The sequence below is a fragment of the Patagioenas fasciata genome, chromosome 7, assembly GCF_037038585.1.
Source record: "Patagioenas fasciata isolate bPatFas1 chromosome 7, bPatFas1.hap1, whole genome shotgun sequence".
In the NCBI taxonomy this organism is placed as follows: domain Eukaryota; kingdom Metazoa; phylum Chordata; class Aves; order Columbiformes; family Columbidae; genus Patagioenas; species Patagioenas fasciata.
Window position 1 is genome coordinate 21,835,437 of NC_092526.1, and position 20,387 is coordinate 21,855,823.

Here is a 20,387-nt window from a genome sequence, read left to right on the forward strand (position 1 = left end):
CTCTTAAAAGCAGTGAAATACCTGTTTTCGAATGAAATCATTGATCCGTTGCTTTTACACGCGGGCGTAAATCCGCCCAGTAGTGAAAATGAATCGGTAGCTACCGACTTGAAAAAAGCCGCTAACAAAGAAAACGTTGTTCGTTACTGTGACCTTCTTTTTCTTTACAAGTGAAATAAAAGAAATCGCAGGTGGCCGTGGGGACAAAGAGACGAGCAGGGCACTGACCCGGCAATTCTCGACCAGCAACCTTGTATTGGTTTTCGGAGCGCCGTGTCACCCAGGAAGGAGCTGAACATCTGGCGAGGAGCGATGGCTGATCCAGCACCTTCCTTCCCCCAGACAGACATCCCTTCTCCTGCCATTTGTGCCGCTAAAGCGAGCGCAGGCACGAGAGAGTGCTGGAGCACGTACTGGTCCCGATTTGCTGAAACATGTGTGTGCAAATACACATGTATGTGGCGCCTGTCATTCGACCTGGGCAAAATGCACCTTTGTGATGGTGGGGGTTTGCCTGTTAGTCTTTCCTGAATGCGTAGCCTGGCGTGTGTTTGGGGATCGGATGATAACACACAGAAACGGGCTCTGTTTGGGATTGTAGGTCAGTTGGGCTGATAATTTCGAAGCCCCCTTTGCACTATGGTTTCCATTTAACGCGAACCACATAATTGCCCTGCTCAGCGGCCACCGATATAATTGCGATAGACTTCATGCTCTGCTAAATCCGTCATTCAGGCGCGGGGGGCAGCGCCTCGGCATCCAGCGAAGGGACGATTTCGCTCTTCAGCCTGTCGAGGCATTTTCCAGGCGCGCCGCTTGCGCCCAGCCCCGCGGCCCCGGCTCAGCCGTCTCCTGCCCGCTCGGCCCCTGCCCGTCCTGCCGCCGCCCCGGGACCTGGGCGGCTCATTGCCGATCTCCTGACGGGACTCCCGTGCGGTTCTCCTGGAGACCAGACTACTAAAGCCGCCTTTTCTTCCTTCCAGCAAATTCCTTCCTGCCTACCCCCCAGAGGAATATTGGAAGAAACCCAGGCTCTGAGGACCGGGGCTTTACTAAAGGGATGGCTGCCTCCGCTCCCTCGTCCTCCAACGACGCTCCGGACCCCACCCCAACTAATTTACGACCCACAAGTAGGTTTTAATATTTTCCTCGTTGAAAGTATTTTGGAGGCTTTCTCCACCTAGGCTTGGAAAGATCAATTTCGAAACAAAACCATAAATCCGTGAAGCCCTGTTCCGCGCCGTTAAGCAAGGTGCGGAAAGTGCTCTACACAAAGAAACCATATTCTAATGGGAGAGGGAGAGGTGGGTCTGTGGTGAATAAAACGCTAGGAGGAAAAGCCCACCTCAGCAGCCAGCGCTGCCTTTGTCTTACAGCCACATTTGAGGTATTTAGACAATAAACTTAAAACCCCAGATGGAAAACAAAAAAAAAAAAAGGGTTGTTGAAACGGGTGTAGAGCAAATGAATCGGGTAAAGGGCGAAGTTACACCAGTGGCTTAAAGTGGGTGTTCCCCCCCGCTTACATTTTATAAATGCTAATGCTGCAGCTTCCTTTCAGCCTACGCTGAAGCCTGTAATCAAGGGAAATTTGGATGCTAATTGTAGCTTTTCAAAGCCTTGTAGTCCTAATTGCTCTAAATTCGCCTTGAGTTATTGAGGTGTGAGTGGGAAGCTGAGGCTGCTGCAGGTGGATAGAGAATCAGTTTATAGCCCTGCCAGGCAATTCAGACGGTCGCCTACCGAAAATAAATAAGAGTCTCGATGCTATAAAGCACCAGAGACAAAGAACGGGCAACAGTAAGAAATGAAAGGTTGTCAGGCACAGCAAAGTGGGGAATCGCTTTTATCCTGAAAGGGCTACGAGGCACGAGCATCGGAGTCATTATTGTCATTATTCTGCAACTGGAAGGAACGGGGGAGGGGGAAAAAGGTAGCACCGGGTCTTGTTCTAGGCAGGGGTGACAGGCACTGCTGCCTTCGCCTGAGGTGTCACACGCAGAAATCGAATTAACTGGCAGCGCGGCTAAAACTGAGATAACCTCTGACAGCAGCAACCCGCCCTGCCCGCCCGGGGCTCCCCGTCTGCAAACACAGGCAACGCCCCCGTCGAGACGGCTCCTCCGCTCGGCCGGGAGCGCCGGGGCACCTTCCCTGCTTCTCCTTCCCCGAGGCCACGGACGAGGGGCCTCAGAGGCTCGGCTGTGCCCTGGGCAGAGGCCGACTCCCCCTCCACTTCAGTCCCGGCCTTCATTCCCCGCCACCCCCAAATTCAGTGGAGCCGACCGGGGCGTGGCAGAACCGCGGCTCACCGGGACTGGGAAGGAGCCTGTCCCCTCCGTCGGTGCGGTCGCGCCTCCGGCGCTGCCCCTGCTTAGGAGTCTCTCGGAGATGTTTCCTCACGCGTGCAAGGCCGGAGGATGAGGGACCGCTATGTAGGGGGCCGCGGCGCACAGGGGTGTTGCGGGGGTGACCGGGCCGGGGGCGTCCCTAGTGCGACCGTTGGCGGCTCGCCAGTCCGGCCGAGGCTTAGTCACGCAAGTCCGATCATCTAGTCAAATACTATTTTTCACCCAATTAATTCCTGATCTCTTATGTGACCCCATTTCATGCCACTTTATTTTAAGCTGCCACTTCCCTGGAGCCCTGCCAGTAAATTATTAGATGTTCGGGTCCCAGGTGCCTTTCCCTCTCCTCTCGACGGGCCAGCCTGTCACCTCGCTGTCACCCGAGCCTCAGCTGCCCCGCACCCGGCACGCTGCGGCGCCACCGGGAAGCAGCCGTTTCTCCCGGCAAGGGGGCCGCGGGGGGCTGTGCAGGGGACCGAGGGGGCGGCAGAGCGGCCGGGGAGACCCGCCGCCCCAAGGGAACGACTCTGCCCTCTCTTCTAGCTTACGACTCGTGGTGCGGCGTGGCTCACGGGTGCACCAGGAAGATCGGGCTGAAGATATGCGGTAAGTCCCCCCGTCCCTCGCCGTACGACCCCAAACGCACGCACTCTTCGCGGCGCGCACAACCTCCGCCGGGGTCCGGGGCAGTCGCGCGGCGGGTCCCACCAGCTGCGGGGCAGCGCCGACCGAGCCCCGAGCCCTGGACCGCGGCCTTGGGCGCCCCCTGCCGGCCGTACGGCGGCTCCGCGCTCCGGCTCGCCGCTGCTATCGGCCCCGGTGCCCTCCCTTCGATTTGCGTTGGCCGGGGCCTTGTCCGCCGCGGGAGGGACGGTTGCGGTCCCCGCCGCCCCTCCTGACATAAACCGGGGTGTGCAGGCGCCGGCCGCCCCCGGTGCAGGGAGCGCAGCGCCCGCCGGGAAGGCCGGCAGCGAGGAACGAGCGGAGAGTTTGGCCGTCTCTCGCTGTCTGAAATTTTTCAACCTTATCTGACTGGAAAATACGGATCTCCTGGGGGAAAAAGATTAATGAGAGCTTTATTAAAGAGCAATTCGTCAGCTTGCTGGGCTGGTAAGATAGCGCTGGCAGCCAGTCAGCACGCAGGCACATGGAATGCAAGAAGGGAAACAAATGCACAATCAGATCACAACGTTATAGCAAGAGATTCATTTGCAGATAACAAGCTGTCTTCCTTCTCCAGGTTTCTCAATAGGGCCTTCGCTTTCGGAGACAAACAATCAAATCTTAATTTTCCGATGGCGAGAGTCGTTCTGCCTAGCCCGTGCCCCTTGTGAATTAAAATTATTTCCCATTTTCTCCAGCTATTTCTGTTTGGGTTTTCTCTTCTTTTTTTTTTTTTTTTTTTAGGGGATGGGAAATTATTTCGTGGGAGAAACGGGCGTTTTTTTCAAAACAAGGATATATTTAAACTTCTTGCCCTACTTGCCTGGTCAAAGCTCATTCGCTAAGTACTTTGTTACCTGGAACTTTGGACTGAAAAAGAATCAGGGTACGAACGTTTAGCCCTGTGTCTATTAGAGGTTTCATTGGTACCCGCAGGCGACATTAACGAGTAGTCGCTTAGTTCTATAAATAGCTCCTGATCTGGGTTTAATGGAGCGTTCCCCTACCAGCCCCTTCAGTGGCTGGAGCGATGGGCTTTTTCATCATCATTTTAATTTAGCCCGGCAAGCAGAACTGATAAAGTAACGCACCGTTAGGCTTGTTCCGTGTTGCTAGACTACCGGGGTTACAGAGGGACAGCGCTGCTTTTCTCAATGCGATCAAATGCACTGAAAATGCAATATCCCACCATTTTGGGTTTGAGAAGAGTATAGTAGAGGTTTTGTGAAGGAAGTTCAAAACAAGCAGGGCTGTTGTATTTTTGGCTGGGGTTTGGTGCTCGGTTTTCCTTTTCTGGCTTTTTTTCTGTTTTATACGAAAAATATACCCCGAAAAGTGACGGTGATTCACAATAATCGGATTCGATCGCGACCACTGTTTTTGCTCGTATAAGCCCGCCCACTTGAATCTAACACTTTCACGAAGACAGAGAAGGAAGGCTGCCTTTGTAAATATGTGAAGTATTAAGGTTGCCAAGAATCCTAATTAAACATGCTAAACAAGCTGACGTTTGGCTATTACAGATGATATCCGCTCCTCCTTACCCTTCATAAGACGTCATTCTGGACCCTAAATATTACGCAGTCACTACGCTGTGTAGTAAAACAGACGCCTCGGAATTGTTCTTTCCGTGTCTCCCACAGATACCGATTGATTTAGAATGAAAACTTTAAATAAGGGTGGAGCTCAGAGAGAAAGCAGATCTTGAACAATGAGTCGTTTCTTCCACCTGTGCAGTATATTATGTGTTTGACATTTTCAGTAATTAAGTATCGAATACGTATATCATTTCTTCTCGAACAACTAACCGATTTAAGGATTAGTTTCTTTCCCTTCTGGTTGAAAGCCACCGCATGAAAAGAGCCCTGCCGCTGCCACACCCCCGTGCTCTTCCTCTCTACCCATATCCACTTAAAAAAAAAAAAAAAAAAATTAAAAAAAAAATCTGTTTAACGAACTGTCACGGCGGGCAAAGTATGGGAAGATTTTCCCTTGTGTCTGGAGTGGCATGTTACACCTTTCACTGCCACCTCGGCACTTATTATAGCTGCCCAGAACGATCCTGCTAACATTTCCTTGGCACCAGTGGAAATACTCAACATGGTGAAATAGCTCAAGTGTGTCCTGGCCCCAGCCAGCTGAGGATTCCCAGCCCAGCGAGCAACGCGGGAGACTGCGATTTCCACAGCAGACATTTAAGTTAGAAACTCAGCTGGCCTCCGGAGTCAGAGGGATTTATGTTGCCAAGTCACGCAGGCGGTGCTGAATCCTCCGGCCATGGAGGGAACCAGCATCTCCTGGAGCCGCCAGCGACGGGCACTGACCGACGGCCACGGCGTGGGCTGGGAGCCGGCCGGGCTGTCCCTGCCTCGGAAGATGAGGTCCCTGCAGGGCGGCGAGATCGAGGTACGTTCACACGACTGCCTGGTGCGAGGCCTGCTGTGAAATCACGATGGACTTGTAGTCACGTTGCGGACAGAGAGTCCTCGCCAGTCTGGTCTTACTCGGCTTTTAAAAACTCGGTCTTTTAAAGTGCATCAACGAAAACACCTGTCAGTCGAGCACCTGCAGGAAGGAGCTGCTGCTGCTGGGAAAGGCTGCGCTCTCCGCTGGTACAGAAGCAGCGCAGACGCTATTTCATGCACCGCTACTTGCTGCATCTTTCGTGCACCGACCTTACTTTTAAAGTAGGATACAGATGAAAGGTTTGCTGTAATCATGCGCTTTCCCCAGGCGTGGAAGGAGCCGTCGAAGCCGGGGTGCTGCGCTTCCCGGCAGCCCGGAACGCGGGTCGGCGCTGAGAACTGTTCCACTCCCTCCCGGGAGGGGAGCTCGGAGGACAAAAGGGTTCGGCTACTCCAAAGCAGGGGGCTCCCCCTCGCACCAGATGCTCCAGGTCCGTGAGATGCTGTCATGACCTGGGCGAGTGACACGTTGTGTACAGCCAGATGACCTGATGCCGGGCGGCAGCAAGTTCCTGCCGTTTTGTTTTTTGAATCTCCGCGCTCGAGCCGCCCGACGCGCGGCCACGCAGCCCTGCGGGCACCTCGCTGACAGACCCCGGGCGAAGCCGCTTCGAGCCCCAGCTGTTCCCCGCTGCCGGCTTCCGAACATAATAACGGGCCCAGGGAGCCTCCGCAGGGAAGAACCGCCGCGAACTCGTTTGGGCAAGGACTGAGCTTCGTGTCCCCGGTGTGCTGTCACTGCCGCCGCCCCCCTGGCGCGGCTCTGGTTAGGACAGACACTTCAGCGAAGCCTCGGCCTCTCTGAGCCCGATGCCGGCCGAACCGGAGGCAATTGCAGCCTTTCTTGGTTATTAATTCGCTGCCCCCTCTTTCCCACCGGAGCTTCCGAGGAACCTGTGTCTGTTCACCGAGAAGAGCAGCAGTTACGCGGCGGGGAGCATGGCTCCCGGCGAAGCGCTGCCGTTCTTACAGGCGTTTCTTCTCACGTAGCTCTTCCACTGAGCATCGCCACCGAGAGCCTAGAAGAAAGACGAGTGGAAAAATAAAGCAAATCGAAGCCACAGGACCTGGGGAAAGAGGACCGCTGCGGGGTTCAGTCTAGACTGTCCCTGCTTTGATATCCGCTGCTCCACCTACTGAACAGGCAAACAGCACCTAGCTGTTGGAGGAGCTAGTGGTGGCTGCAAGGACCGTTAAAAGCAGGGGGAAAAAAAAAATCAGTCATCGATCCTGGACAGCTACTCTTGACTTGTGCACAAAGAGGATTTCCCTTAAGTAGTTTGTAGGTTTGTTGTTGTTTGTTTTGTTTTGTTTTGTTTTTTTCTCGTATAACTTGTATTCCTAAAAGCATTATAGAAAGAAAATAATGAGTAGAAGATCAGTATTAAAAGACAAAACGCGAAGTGTTCACCGGAAGTATGGGCTTGACAAACCTGTCTGCCAACAGCACTTCTTGGAGACTCGTTTGGGTGCCCGACTGATGCAGAAGGGGCTGCAGGACGGGGACTGCAGCCCCCTGGTCCTGCCCATGCTGCGGGGGGCCCGGCAGGAGGAACCCGCAGTTCCGGTTCGCCGGCGGGGCTCCAGAGACCGTGAACGCATGGACGGAAAGCTGAGGGCACTGGAGGGAAGCGACGTCGAGGGACGTGGGTGAGCAAGTTACAGCGTTGGTTTTCCTCCCTGCAACGTCCTCCTCTCTGGCGGATATCCCCAGCCGCGACGAGCCTTGGTTTCAATTGTTACTTGTTTTAAAAGGAAAGAAAGAAAGGAAAAAGGAGGTTGGCGCTGCCATACCATCTCCTCGCTGCAGCCTGGGAGGTCAAAATCCGTTGCTTTGGTTAATAACGACAAACCCAACACTTCGCTTGTTTTAGCGGGCATGAATTTAATGGATAAAATCCTGAAAATTAATTGTTTCTCCAGCCTTGTTAAAGTAGATGGGTCTCATTACTCACCACGGGCCCCGCGTGACGCCCACTGCCGTTAATTCTTGGGGTTAGGGAATTTATTAATGCCGTTGCAGGTAACAACAGCAGTTGTGAGCGGGTCCTGGGCGCCAGGGCAGCGTCTCTGGTGAGAGCGGTGTTCCTGGAGACCCCGGAGCTGATTAGTGTTAGTAGCAAAGCATCTTTTCAGGTGGAAAATCCGCGACTCCTAGACACGTGCCGGTACGTACTGATAACAGGAAAGTGGGGTTGATGAGTGCTACCGGAGTCTTTAGAGCTCTGGCGCTCTCAGGACAGCTGTTCCAGAATGTCTGCTTGTTCTCATGCCTTTTGTGCGTGAGAGCACCAGGAGGAGAACTAAAAGTGGCCCTGATTTTAATCATACATCATTGCCCCTGTCTGCTGGGTCCATAAACTTCGCCTGCAGGCTGAAATAGCATTGACTCATGCTGAACTCTCTTCCAGTGGCTGATTACTGAAGTGGAATCTGTCTGATCGACTTAATAAGAATTTACCACTGCACTAAATGACGAAAATTTAGTTTTTGCATGACTGGGTTTTTGCAGTTGATGGCGTTTTGAGCTCTCCCTCCTGGAGGCAAATAATCCCCATAAATACTCTTGTTCCTGACCCCATTAGTCAGATCCAGAGCCAACACCACTTTGAACTGTTGTGTAGAGAGCTGCTTTAGATATTTCTAAACATGTTGGCAAGTGAGAAAACTCTGACCTGTGCACCTTGCAATAACAATGTAGGGTTCCTGCAAAGGACCAACAGCTTGGAGGACAAGGGCCGGATCGTCAGCTCCCTGAAGGAACGACAGTCCTCCAAGAACCTGCTGGCATGTGAGAACAGCGAGAAGGAATCCAGGTTCCGGCGCACCGAGACAGACTTCTCCAATTTGTATGCCAGAGGTAAATGCTCTTTATAGCTTCTGCTTGCTCCAGCTCGGGCACGTCCTTTACTAGTCTGACCTCGCCTCCCGTGGAAGTGCAGCCACGTTCAGACCGTGCTTTTGCTTGGTTGTTTTTGGAGGCAGTTCTGTGTGTGTGTTTGCTGAGAACCGCACTGGTAATGTGTACGAGTTTCCCGAAATGCAATTTTGCGTACTTCGGGTTGATCCTCTGCAGCTCAGGTCCAGCGGTACTTCTGGGATGACTCCAGATCCAGCCTCCGGGAGGAGAGCAAATTTTTTTAAAATTTCCTCCTCAGTAAAATAGCAATGAAACGGTTCGTGGTTGCTGGTAGAGGGCCATTGACAATGAGACTGGGAAAGGGAAATCAATCTCGTCACGGGGTGGGGGCACGGAAGATTTGCAGGGAGGCAGGTGCGGGTTTGGGGTGCTCTTGGTCCCCGGGAGGTGGGTGCCCCGCACGGCGTTAGAGGTGGGTGCTCTTGGCCGGGATGCCTCGGAGGTGCCCTCTCTGTTTCCGTGGGCGACCTGGGCTCGCCCTTCCTCACCGGGCGAGAGGGGCCGGGACCCCCGGGGGTAGCGGCGAGTATCACTCGCCAGGGAGCGAGGGGAGCGAGCGGGGTGGCCCGGGGCTGGGCGCCTGCCCCGCCACAATCAGGCTGCGCCGGGACCACGGCTTCTGGGTCCTGGGGCTTGCTGCAGGTGGCCGGGGTTGATTCATATCCGCCTCTCGCTCCCAAAGCAGGCGCTGACGGCTGGTTTGCCCCACAGATTTGCTGCCTGCCAAGAATGGCGAGGAGCAGACCATGCAGTTCCTGCTGGAGGTCGTGGACATCCTTCTCAACTACGTGAGGAAAACGTTTGACAGATCTACTAAAGTGCTGGACTTCCACCACCCGCACCAGCTCTTGGAGGGCATGGAGGGCTTTAACCTGGAGCTCTCAGACAACCCCGAGTCTCTGGAGCAGATCCTGGTGGACTGCCGGGACACGCTGAAATACGGAGTGAGGACAGGTAAGGTACTCACACACTACTTGAAGAGTCCCTCCTGGGGCTTTTTTTCTGGTCCACGGTGAAGTGAGCAGGCTTGAGCCCACAGAGGTAAGTCCACACCCTCGACTCTGCCTCCCAGGAGGCTCCGCTCCAGGGCTGTCTGCAGGCGCTGAAAATGTCTCTGCTCAGAGACTTCAGTTATGGATGCTTCATCTGTCCCTGGCGGGCAGGTTCGGTGCTGTTTGTGGAGCCCAGAAACATGTTTTTAAGACGTAATCTCTTTCACTTGATGAAATGCGAGCTGTCTGTATCTCCAGGGAGCAATATCATTAGGTAAATGAGGGCATAAATGACACTGAATTTGCAGTTTTTCTTCTTTATGTTCACCAGACGTTTAATGAAAAAGAGACTGAAATCCTAGGAATCATCAATAAAGGAACCCTGTGGATTTCAGCCCATTACCCAGGAGCCCTTCCTGTCCAGGTCCTTCTGAATCAGATAGAAACGCCCGTTTATAATCACTTTTATTGGGTGAACCGTACCCAGGCTCTAGAGGAGACACTGTGCTCATTCGGACTGTTAGGCCTGAAGTGTTGTGCATCTGTATCAGCAGAAAGCTCGGCTGGCAATAAGCCGTTATTGCTGTCCGTACCCAAGCAGGTCAGGAACTGGAGCGATAAGGGAGCGTGCCTGCTCTCCCCAGTCCTGTACCAGCGCTGCAGAGCGCTGCCCAGCGAGCAGCCGGCTTCGGCTGGGCTCTTCATCCGACAGCCCCTGGCTGGGCAACTGCGGGCAGTGGCTCCTGAAGGACGGGGCGCTGCTTTCTCCACTGTTTAGTTGTGCAGCTGTGAAAACCCAGCGCAGCACATTCAAGAAACAAAATCTTGACAGCAAATGTGGTGGTTAGCTTCCTGTCTTTTCCTATTTACGTGGTGGTTTGATTTGTTCAAGAATGCCAGGAGAATATTTTGATTTTGTGCCTTTATTCAAAGGGAAGCGTATTTAAAGCCCAGACCCGTGGGCTGTTGAACAGGTGGTCAACAGCAAAGCAGGAGTCATTGTGGTGATGTGTTTATACCGTTATTCCGCTATTGATTACTCCGGGATTTCGAGCACTCTCTTCCGCTCACCCCTACCTCCGTTGGAGCTTTTGTGGGACCGGCAGGACCTTTCCCCGCGAGCTGAGATGCTGATCTCCGATCAGACACAAGCTCAGTTCAAAGCAGTACTTGGTGCAGCTTTAAAGAAGAGCTGCTCAGGCCGTGTGACGCTCCAGGACACCCACCCTGACTTCCCGAGCTCCAAGGGCTCACATTCTCTCTCCAGGTGACGTTCCCTTTTAAGCCAGAGGGGCTGAATCTGGAGCTCAGCCTGAGAAGTCCAAAGGCTTGCTAATAGCTTTAGGAGGCCAGTGAAATGTCTCTTAAATTAACTTCCCAAACTGTGTGGTATGGCAAGGGAGAGAAACGCCGATTTGCAAAGCAAATAGCTAAGCCATGGTGATAGCTTTGGGCTACAGCCCTGAGCCGCTTCGCCTCTCTATTCCCCCAATTTCCGCGGCAGCCTCCTCTTCAGGGCGTGGGTGCACCACTCCAAAAGGTTCCCGTTGACATTGCTCGGAGCAGAATCACATTTATTTCTTTATGTCATAAGATGCTGATGTTCCCTGTGTTGAGCTAAATGCGACATGACAGAGTTCCTCCGGGCGTCGAACGCTGCCCCCCCACCTCGGGCTGGGCTGTGCCCAGCCTGTTATCTGCGCGTCCTTTCCCAAGAGAACAGAGATAAGGGCTAAATCATGACACCTTGACCTCAAAGTCCGTCATCGTTTGTTAGGAATTTAATCTCTTCATGCCGGAAAAGTAGATCCCCAATAGCGGGGCTTATTGCTTATAAATGTTGGGCTGAAACACAGGATTATGATCGACTTCGGTTTGATAGCAAAGCCTATGCTTGCGAGGTGAACCCTGGCTTTTAAACCATATGGGGAAAACGCCCGTGCCGACGGGCTCTTGGGGGGCTCTCAGCCGCGAGGGAACGTTTCCCGCCGAAACCCCGCGACGCGACTCTCTGTGGCCGCGCAGGCTCCCCCATACCCCTCCCATCTGCCCGCAGCCTTCTGACAAGCGGGTGAGCCTTTCTCTCTTTCTCCATTCAAATACAAATGACCCCGGCACCTGCAGGTTGTTGCTGCCAAGTATCGCCCCTGCCCACCCCCCCCCCGACCTCCACGGTGCTGTCAAGGAGGGAGCGGGGAGAAGCGGCGGGAACCGCCTCGGGTGATGGGCTGCTCCGAGTCCTTGCACAGGCTCCGGAGGTGTTGCACAGGCTCGGTCGGCTCTGAGGCTCTCTTTTTTAATATAAACTTTAATGATTCCGCAGAGGAGCTGCCTCCAAAGCGATTTTCCCAGTTTCTAACAAGACATCTGCGAATGTTGGTTGACGGTCTCCACATGAACTTGCTTTGGAAACTTTGCTGCAAGTGTGTTTTGAGTGTAAAACTGTGGTTTTGTCAGGATAGTTGGACAGTTTAAAACTGAAACCTGAAAGACACCGATGGAGTTGTTCTAAGTTGCTCTCAATTCTCTTTCCAGGTCACCCTCGCTTTTTCAATCAGCTGTCTACAGGACTAGACATCATTGGCTTGGCTGGGGAGTGGCTGACGTCAACTGCTAACACAAACATGTAAGCAGTGTCTTGTCAGCATCTGTGACTGGTGCTCAGAGGAGCTACCACCTATCATGGTAGACGTGTTGTCAAAGACGTGTATCATATTCTCCTTTAAAGACCGATTGCTGCATCTTCAATAACAGTGTCTCATATTTTTCCTAACGTGGCAGTAATACAATGAAAATAGTTACATAAAGCTGAACAGTTTTACATTTCTGTTTAATAGAAATGCAAATATCCCAGAGCACATGGTAAGTAAAACATGGTGATTCTAATATAATAGCATGGAATGATTTTTCTTCTCTTGGACCCATCTTCTTTATTTTTTCCAATTTTCTTTTTTAAGCTCTGTCTCTAGATTGCATAATTGTGCAGCTACCTATATATTAACAGAAAATACAAAATATATGTAAAGCTTCATTGTCTTTTCTCCTGTTGACTTCAGAGGTAGCAGGCTTGGGGTACCACCTTCTCCTCTTCATGTGCTGGTAAAGAAGTGGGTTTTGAGTGACTTCAAAATGATTGAAAATGTGACAATGAAAATTATTTTGATAATGAAGAAATTAGTCTTAGATTTATTAAAGTTGTGTGTAAATAAACAAATGGAAGCATAAAAAAGTAAAACTTTACATCTGGAACGTATTAATGAGGACATTGTTCCTGATTTTTCTTGACCTTACATTTAATGAAAACTGGATGTAAATGTGAGGTACTATGTTGAATTCTTGCAACAGAGTGTAATTAATGAAAAAAGCCCCACCGAACAGAAAAACCCCTTCTAGCTAGTTTTTATTTATATATTGATCTGTATTTGCTCAAAAATGTGAAGGGAGTCCAAATATATACATACATATATATATATATACACACACATATACATATATACAAATGTATATGGTTCAGTCCTGAATTGGATGTGTTTTAACTCTAAAGTTACCTGTTTTGGGTAGTTTGTTGCTAATTGGAAGAACACAGGAAATGTATCTGCTGATTGGAAATGAACAATATTTTCACTGGCTTATCCATGAGTAAATGGTTCATTAAGTATAGCTAATTACTAGTAGCTCTACGTAGATTATGACCTGTGCCTGTTTTGTGACGTTAGCAATAAAGAAAAATACGTAAGGTGCTCCAGCCAAAACCAGACTGCTCTTCATAATCATTCTCTTCTCAATTAGTTCTGTCTTTGCTAAAATAGTACGAGACTTTCAGATTTAAAAGCTGATTGGGAGGAAAACCCAGCAACATGTATTTTAATCATAAAACAGGTATTGAAAAGCGCTTTGAAGTGCCTTCATTTTTTTTCCCCCACACCAAAATTTAAAGTGAAAACAGACCTGATTACATTTCTAAAATGAAACTTTGCTTAAATATTGTTTTTCTGTGACAAAAGATATTTCAGAGAGTGTCACTTTTGCAAGCACCTTTTCTTTTGACTTAGTTATCCTTTTGTAATCAGTGAAATTGCACAACTCTGACAGGACATGCTAGAATTGAGCTCTGTGGCAGTATTATGAAATATTGGTATCATTATTCAGAGCATCACACTCATTCAGTTCCCAAAGAGTAACTTTTTTTTTAGTGAGATTGCTTTTGCCTTTGGTTTTTAAAGTAAATTGTTAAATAGCTAGTTCTATACAACTAGTTTCTGATCCATTTATGCTTTAAACAACATATCCTGAAAATATTTCTCTGCGAGCGTGTAAATTGAGTATCTATTTGCTCGTATGAGGTTTAGCAAATGCAAAATAATACATTGCTACCTTTTTTTTTCAGAGAACGAAGGTCAATATGATATGCTTTCAAATAACACGGTAATTGCAAGTAAAGTTAAAGCAAGATGTTTGTAAAATATGATTCAAAGAACTGGCAGAAAAGGTTATTAAAAATAACCGAATCATCTCTGGAGAACATATTACTTGTTTTGAGCGGTGTTCCAGCACAGAAGAGCAGGTTCTGACCTTTAGCAGATACTGTTCTAACCTATTTCAGCTACACAAACATGTAACACACAAGCAACAGTAACACTGAATTGTGGCAGGGAATTATTTCTTCCGCCATTTTTTTCTTTTCCAATTATAAACAATACTTAAAGGCTTTATGAAGAGTTAAAAATACATGTTTTCTTTCACAAATGAGTTTTGAGTGATCAAAACATCTGTACTCTTAAAATTTTAAGTTGTCATCAGGGAATGTTACTTAAATGTCACTGTGAAGATAATATCTTAAATTAAACTTAATAAGCTTCCCACATTGACTACGAAATAATGTCTCCACGTGCTATTCATAGCTCAATCACTAATCATAAGACTTTCAGAATGGAAATTTCAGAAGTTGCCATTACTTGTCCAGCTCTGGGGATCTGCAGTGGGGGACATTTGCTCACCATGCAGCAGGCAGCTGAGGTTAGAAAGCAGTTTTATTATCTGGAAATTCTCTTTATGCCTGCTGTTAGCCAAAATGAGAGAGTTATATTGATCTTGTCAGTATTACACATTTATGTGTATGAAAATGTAACATGGAAAAATTATGTAACATGCTTTATGTTTATTTTTGGAATGCTTTTTGCATACTGGCAAGCAGGGGAACAGGTAGGTAGAATGATTTGACCTGATAAAATTATTTGGCATTTAAGTGAGAGCAGAATTAAGCCAGTACTGGTCACTGCCAAAAAACCTGTTTATTTATTTTGTTAGTAAAGAGTTGAGACTCATGACTGTTTCAGTTAGTTCAAAAAAATACCTGTAAATGTTGTAACTGTATGAAAAATCTTACTGGCATTGGTTTTTTTTTATCAGCAGGTTGACTCTCAAGTCAGACAGTTCCTTCCAAACCATACACATTTCCTGCATTTAACTGGATTTTTCAAAATCATTTAACTTTAAAACAAATAAGTTGGAGTGAACTTTGGCAATATGTGATTAAAAAAAAAAAAAAAGAAAATTATAATCATCATCTAATATATCTGCATTTGCCTTATAGTTTATAATAATCTGCAGTCTTACTTGTCAGTCTTTGGAGACTCAGAAATTAAACACATAATAAAACAAATAAATGCTATTTTACTTTTGGTTTTACTTCATGAACACTTGATATTTTATATACAAAAAACTTCCTTAATATTTTGGTTTTTTTCTGTACAAGCCTTTAAGTCTTCTGGGTACCATGTAGAGATCAGTGTGCAAGGTCTTAGGACAAAATTCAAAAGGTGTTTAAAGTGATGGAAGAAAATGACTTTGACTTAAACATACCCTGTAGTAGACTACAGTGATTTATACACTGCTGAGTTCCTGTTGAATTCAGTTTGTCATTCTGCCTAAATAAAGAATGGAATATATCTTAGAAAAAAAAACCCACCTCAACTCTGTTAGCAGACACCAAGCGGTTTGTTAGTTTTGTCTCTCTGTAGATATTGGCAGGACCTAAACTGCAGATCAATGGTCAGCTGTCTATCTCTGACAGTTCTAGTGATAAGGAAAGCAAAATAAACAGTATTTTGGATTCTGGAAATAGCAATTACAACAGTTAAATTACAGATGCTGTTTAATCTTAAAGGAATGTTTCAAAAATAGTTGTGGTGTTTCTCCAATGGACTAAGGACACATAAAGATTGTATAAAAAAATTAATATTTTAACTAACCAGTGTAGCTGTAAATAAAAGACAAACTTTTCAGACACATGTTCCCTTTCTCATAGTGCACGTCTCCTTAAAGTTTGCCATACCTATTCTCAAAATATCATTTTAGTATTAGAGAGACAACACACATTTTGGCAAAATTATTCAAGTGGAAGACATCAGATCCAAAGTGTCAGGGTGTCATTCTTATAGATTCTTTTGGAAATCATAGGTTGATTGTTTAGTTTCTTGCTGCCTTTTTTTTTTTTTTTTTTTTTTTTTTTTGCATACACAGCAAGCAGTTTGTTTACAGCAGTAGCAATTTATCCATGTACCTTGATCACCAAAAATGGTTGAATGGCTGTCACTTCTCATCCATATATTTGACTGTGACATCAGGGCATTCCAGACTATGCAATGGTTTTGCTTTCTTTAACTGGATACAATAGTTGACTGCTGACTTGTTTTTTGTAATTGGTAATTAGAAAATCATCATTTATAATTACTCTTGACAGTTATTGATCTCATGGTATTGTAGAATAAGTTGTCCTTGGAGATCATCAACAGAATAAATCCACATAATTAATTGCATTTAGACTTTGAAGCCTTTGCTCAATACTTCCAATTATGGTTGTGTTTAGGGCAGTGAAGTTCACTGTTTTCATAAGGATTTGGCAATATGTTATTTCACAAGTGTGAAATTCGCACTTCAGGAAAAAAATGTTTTACAGTACAATCTTGTATAGCAGTCAGCAGCATTATGCTGGTGGGCATTGGGTCTTATGGTGTTTGCAAAAGAGCTAATACTGCAGTTTTTATTGACCAATATTTTCAATATTGTCTTCCTGAGGATTGTTGCTTGGGTAAAGTTTGCAATATCAGAACCTCAGTTTATAGAAAAAGTTTTAGGATTATTAAGCATTTTTGCAAATAATCATAGACTTGGAATTTATTTTGTTTTTAGGATCTGTATTTGATCTTGGTTGGTTTTGTTTGCTTTATCCATGCAGGTTTACCTATGAAATTGCCCCTGTTTTTGTCCTCATGGAACAAATAACACTTCGAAAGATGAGAGAGATTATTGGGTGGTCAAATAAAGATGGCGATGGAATATTCTCACCTGGTGAGTCAGTCTTCTCTGTTTTGATGGTTTGACTGAAACTTCAAAAGTTATAATAAACATAAACTGCGTCTGAATTTCCACAATATCTGCAACACAATGCATCAGATATTTAGAAGGAGGAATTTCCCACATGAAGTACGTGCTTTGTTTAAGCATCCCACAAAGAATTTGGGCGAAAAAATATCTTTGAATATGGCTATGTATCATGGATGACTAACGTTTAAAACCTGAGCTCCGGGACATAGCTGGGGACGATTTCTGCACTTAATTTCTGGGAGTGCTGAGCAAGCACAACTCCTGTTGACTGATAGCTCTTGAGAATCATACACTGACTTTTTTGGTCAGTGAAGATTTGAGCTCACAGTCACAAAAAGGCAGTTGCCTGTCACTTTCTGGGATTTATTATTTGGGATGTAATCTGACTGGATTCACAAGTATGATTCTGAAGATGAAGTGTCTTCCCACTAAGGTGATATAAAGGCTGTCAGCAGTGACAAAAAGAAGACTGGTAAACCATGTGGAAGTCCTGGGCCCATGTGTAGACAACATGGGGGTCCAGCAAAACTCCAGATTTCTGGGTTTGGGGTGTGGGGAACACCATCTAGTTTTGGAGGGTGAAGGACAATTCCACCTCCTTCTGGAGCAGCCCATATACAATCCAGGAATGCACACTTTCTTGGTCTCCAGGCCTATCTAGAAATATATAGATCTTTCTCAGTGTTGTTGTTGATGAAGAAATAGTAGAGGAATAAGCTATCCTAGACTTTGCAGATGAAATGCAAATTACTAAATTTTGCGGTCTGCATCGTAGAAGTGAGCTAACTGTCCTGGGCTCTTTTTAGCAGTAAACCAAGTGAAAAAGGAGCTTTCCCTCAACTCACATTCTACCAAAGTAAGTGTCAAAACAGATTAGTTGAATCATAGCCTGAAAAGTGCCTGTTTCCATTAACTGACTACAAGGAAGCTTAGAATAACTAGCTCTGCAGTAGAAATCTACCTTTCAGGCATCTACTTCTATATCTACAATGAGATGGGATAAATCCATCCAGTATGCGACCTTTCTTCAGTCTCACAATTTGATAAGTTCTTGTTATTCTTTCTAACAAAAAGTTGTCATCCAAAAGCAGCATGATAAAAGCTGAACTTTTTAGTAATGTGTTACAAAATGTTATCAATTGAAAGAGATGATGGATAGAAATTCTAACCATCAGTGTGACTTTCTAGAGGGCCTATCCCTATGCTGTTTAGACAGATGACCATGTATTTCAGAGATATATTTTTTTCACTACCAATTTCTCTGGCATAATACAAATGAGACTTGTATGTCTAATAAGCATTTTTTCCTCAATATTGCTATTTTATTATTCATTTATTTATTCATTTACAGGAGGAGCTATCTCCAACATGTACAGCATAATGGCTGCACGCTACAAGTACTTCCCTGAAGTCAAAACCAAAGGCATGGCTGCAGTCCCTAAACTGGTTCTCTTTACTTCGGAACATGTGAGCTTAATATGCTGCCAATTCTTATTTTATTGATGTAAGTTGTGGAGATGTTTCATCATTAAACAACCACTCCATTAAATGTGCATATGTTTTGCTGCAGAGTCACTACTCAATAAAGAAAGCTGGAGCTGCACTTGGATTTGGAACAGACAATGTGATTTTGATAAAATGCAATGAAAGGTAGGATGAATGCTAAGGTTTTGATATATTAAATGCGTTCAGCTGTTAAATTTGTTGTATTGTGCTTAAGAACTGGTCCGGTACAGTGTGTCAAGTTGCTAATGGCCTGTTGAGAAAATCCTATTAGATTATTTCAACTGTAGCTACTATTTTCATGTGCACTCTTTAATTTTCTTTGTCTTTCTATTTCTACAATAATTGCAGAGGCAAAATAATACCAGCTGATTTGGAGGCAAAAATTCTGGAAGCAAAACAAAAGGTTTGTGTTTTTAGAAATTAGTGCTTAAATGCTTGGCTTAGTAAAATTAGCTCTTCCTTCGAAAGCTGAAGGTTAACATTAAAAGATAACATTATAATGATAAAATTTTTTAATAGTATTTTTAGCTGCTTAATTATACATTTGTGTGTTGTTTAGGGAATGATCTATATGCCTTGCTAAGTTTTTCATTTACTGTTTAAAAAAAATATTTTAAACTCTTGAACCATATGTGTATTTTAAGACTTAAAGATAACTTTCTGTTTGGAAATATGTGGAAAAAATATGAAAAACATGAAACTAAACATACTTTTATCCCAACCAAAGTTTAGCCAAAACCGTCAAAAATTCCATTGAAGTTTAGTCCTAAAAATTCCCATAGATTTCAAGGCTTCAATGTCAGTAAATACAGCCAGTAAGTGTAATTTTTTGAGTCATCCATTATTATTTCTTGAATCAATGCAATGAAAAATCCATTAATTTTTTATAAAACCACTAGAGTTAGAGCAATGAAGATTATTTTAAAAATTTCGTAACTTCATTGCATTTGGCCACTTTATGAAATTGTGCTTCACATTTATTTAATGTAATTCAAAAATGTCTCATTTTGGTCTGATAGTTCCACATTTATTGCTTTTGTTGGGTATTGCTTTGTTCTGTTTATCAGTAGATAAAGACTAAAGGAACAACTTCAAGCCTTCAAATCACAAACCACGTTCAATTAAATTTCCTTTATACTGAAGTAAACATCTCAACGTTACTTGACTATTGCCAGTTTTATATGAGGATGTTTGAATCTCCTCACTGAAAGAGATTAGACAAAATAATATTCTTTACCTTTGACTAGTAGATCTTGTGAAGTTAGAGTACAGTAGAAACAGAGTTATTTCACATTACATGTACGATTTGTTAGTTTCTGTTGTTGCTTGTATGTACCTTTCACATGAGAAGAAAAACATTTTTAGTCTGGAAAATGGGATAGCAATGTTTCTAAAATGTTTTTCACATTTTGTATTTAATATTTATATTTTTATTGTAGGGGTACATTCCTCTCTTTGTAAATGCAACTGCAGGAACAACAGTATATGGAGCCTTTGATCCAATACAGGAGATTGCAGATATATGTGAAAAATACAACCTCTGGCTCCATGTAGATGTGAGTAACTAAATTAATTGCAATTATTCAGGCAAAAGAACATTTCTGTTTACACATTTTTTCTTGTATTAAAAGATTTATTACTAGATCCTGAGTAAATTAAAACATGCTAAGGTTTTCTAAAACAATGAGTCTTCTCCTTTTTCTGTCTCTTCCAGGCTGCCTGGGGAGGTGGGCTCTTAATGTCCCGAAAGCATCGTCATAAGTTGAATGGAATAGAAAGGTACTACAGAGTGCTTATTTGTAATACTGTTATTAAAGTACTTTCATAAGGCACACGACACTTCACAAATTCATGAAAAGATGAATTTTCTGCATTACAGAAGAAGAAAACAGTGATGTACAGCTGAGTGAAACAAAAGTTTTCAGCAGATTTGAAGCAGACAAGGATATTGCTTGGTAAAAAGGAAGGGAAATTATTCTGTGTATAGATTCGAAGAGACCATAAGTCAGGGAATGGGTAAAGGAGGATTTGAGGAGAGCTAGACAGTCTCTGAAATGTAGGGCTTTGAGAACAGCAGTGAGAGAAAAAAGGAATCCAGAGAGGGTGT

The 20,387-nt window shown here is 45.5% G+C and overlaps 1 protein-coding gene across 6 annotated transcripts in view; it reads left to right on the forward strand.

The window, feature by feature from the left end:
• The window catches only part of GAD1 (glutamate decarboxylase 1), a 38,274-nt gene that overhangs the window by 4,280 nt on the left and 13,607 nt on the right, over positions 1-20,387 (forward strand). For 2 of the 6 annotated variants that reach the window (XM_071811059.1, XM_065840979.2), the window contains exons 2-12: positions 984-1,130; positions 2,892-2,954; positions 8,178-8,336; positions 9,108-9,350; positions 11,924-12,014; positions 16,626-16,738; positions 18,126-18,241; positions 18,345-18,424; positions 18,629-18,683; positions 19,720-19,836; positions 19,995-20,059. In XM_071811059.1, the coding sequence (XP_071667160.1) occupies positions 1,061-1,130; positions 2,892-2,954; positions 8,178-8,336; positions 9,108-9,350; positions 11,924-12,014; positions 16,626-16,738; positions 18,126-18,241; positions 18,345-18,424; positions 18,629-18,683; positions 19,720-19,836; positions 19,995-20,059 (1,172 nt within the window). In that variant the 5' untranslated portion in view covers positions 984-1,060. Of the gene's footprint in view, positions 1-579; positions 602-983; positions 1,131-2,891; positions 2,955-7,150; positions 8,337-9,107; positions 9,351-11,923; positions 12,015-16,625; positions 16,739-18,125; positions 18,242-18,344; positions 18,425-18,628; positions 18,684-19,719; positions 19,837-19,994; positions 20,060-20,387 lie in introns of those variants that run through there. The other 4 variants (XM_071811061.1, XM_071811058.1, XM_071811060.1 and 1 more) reach the window with 4 other exon arrangements.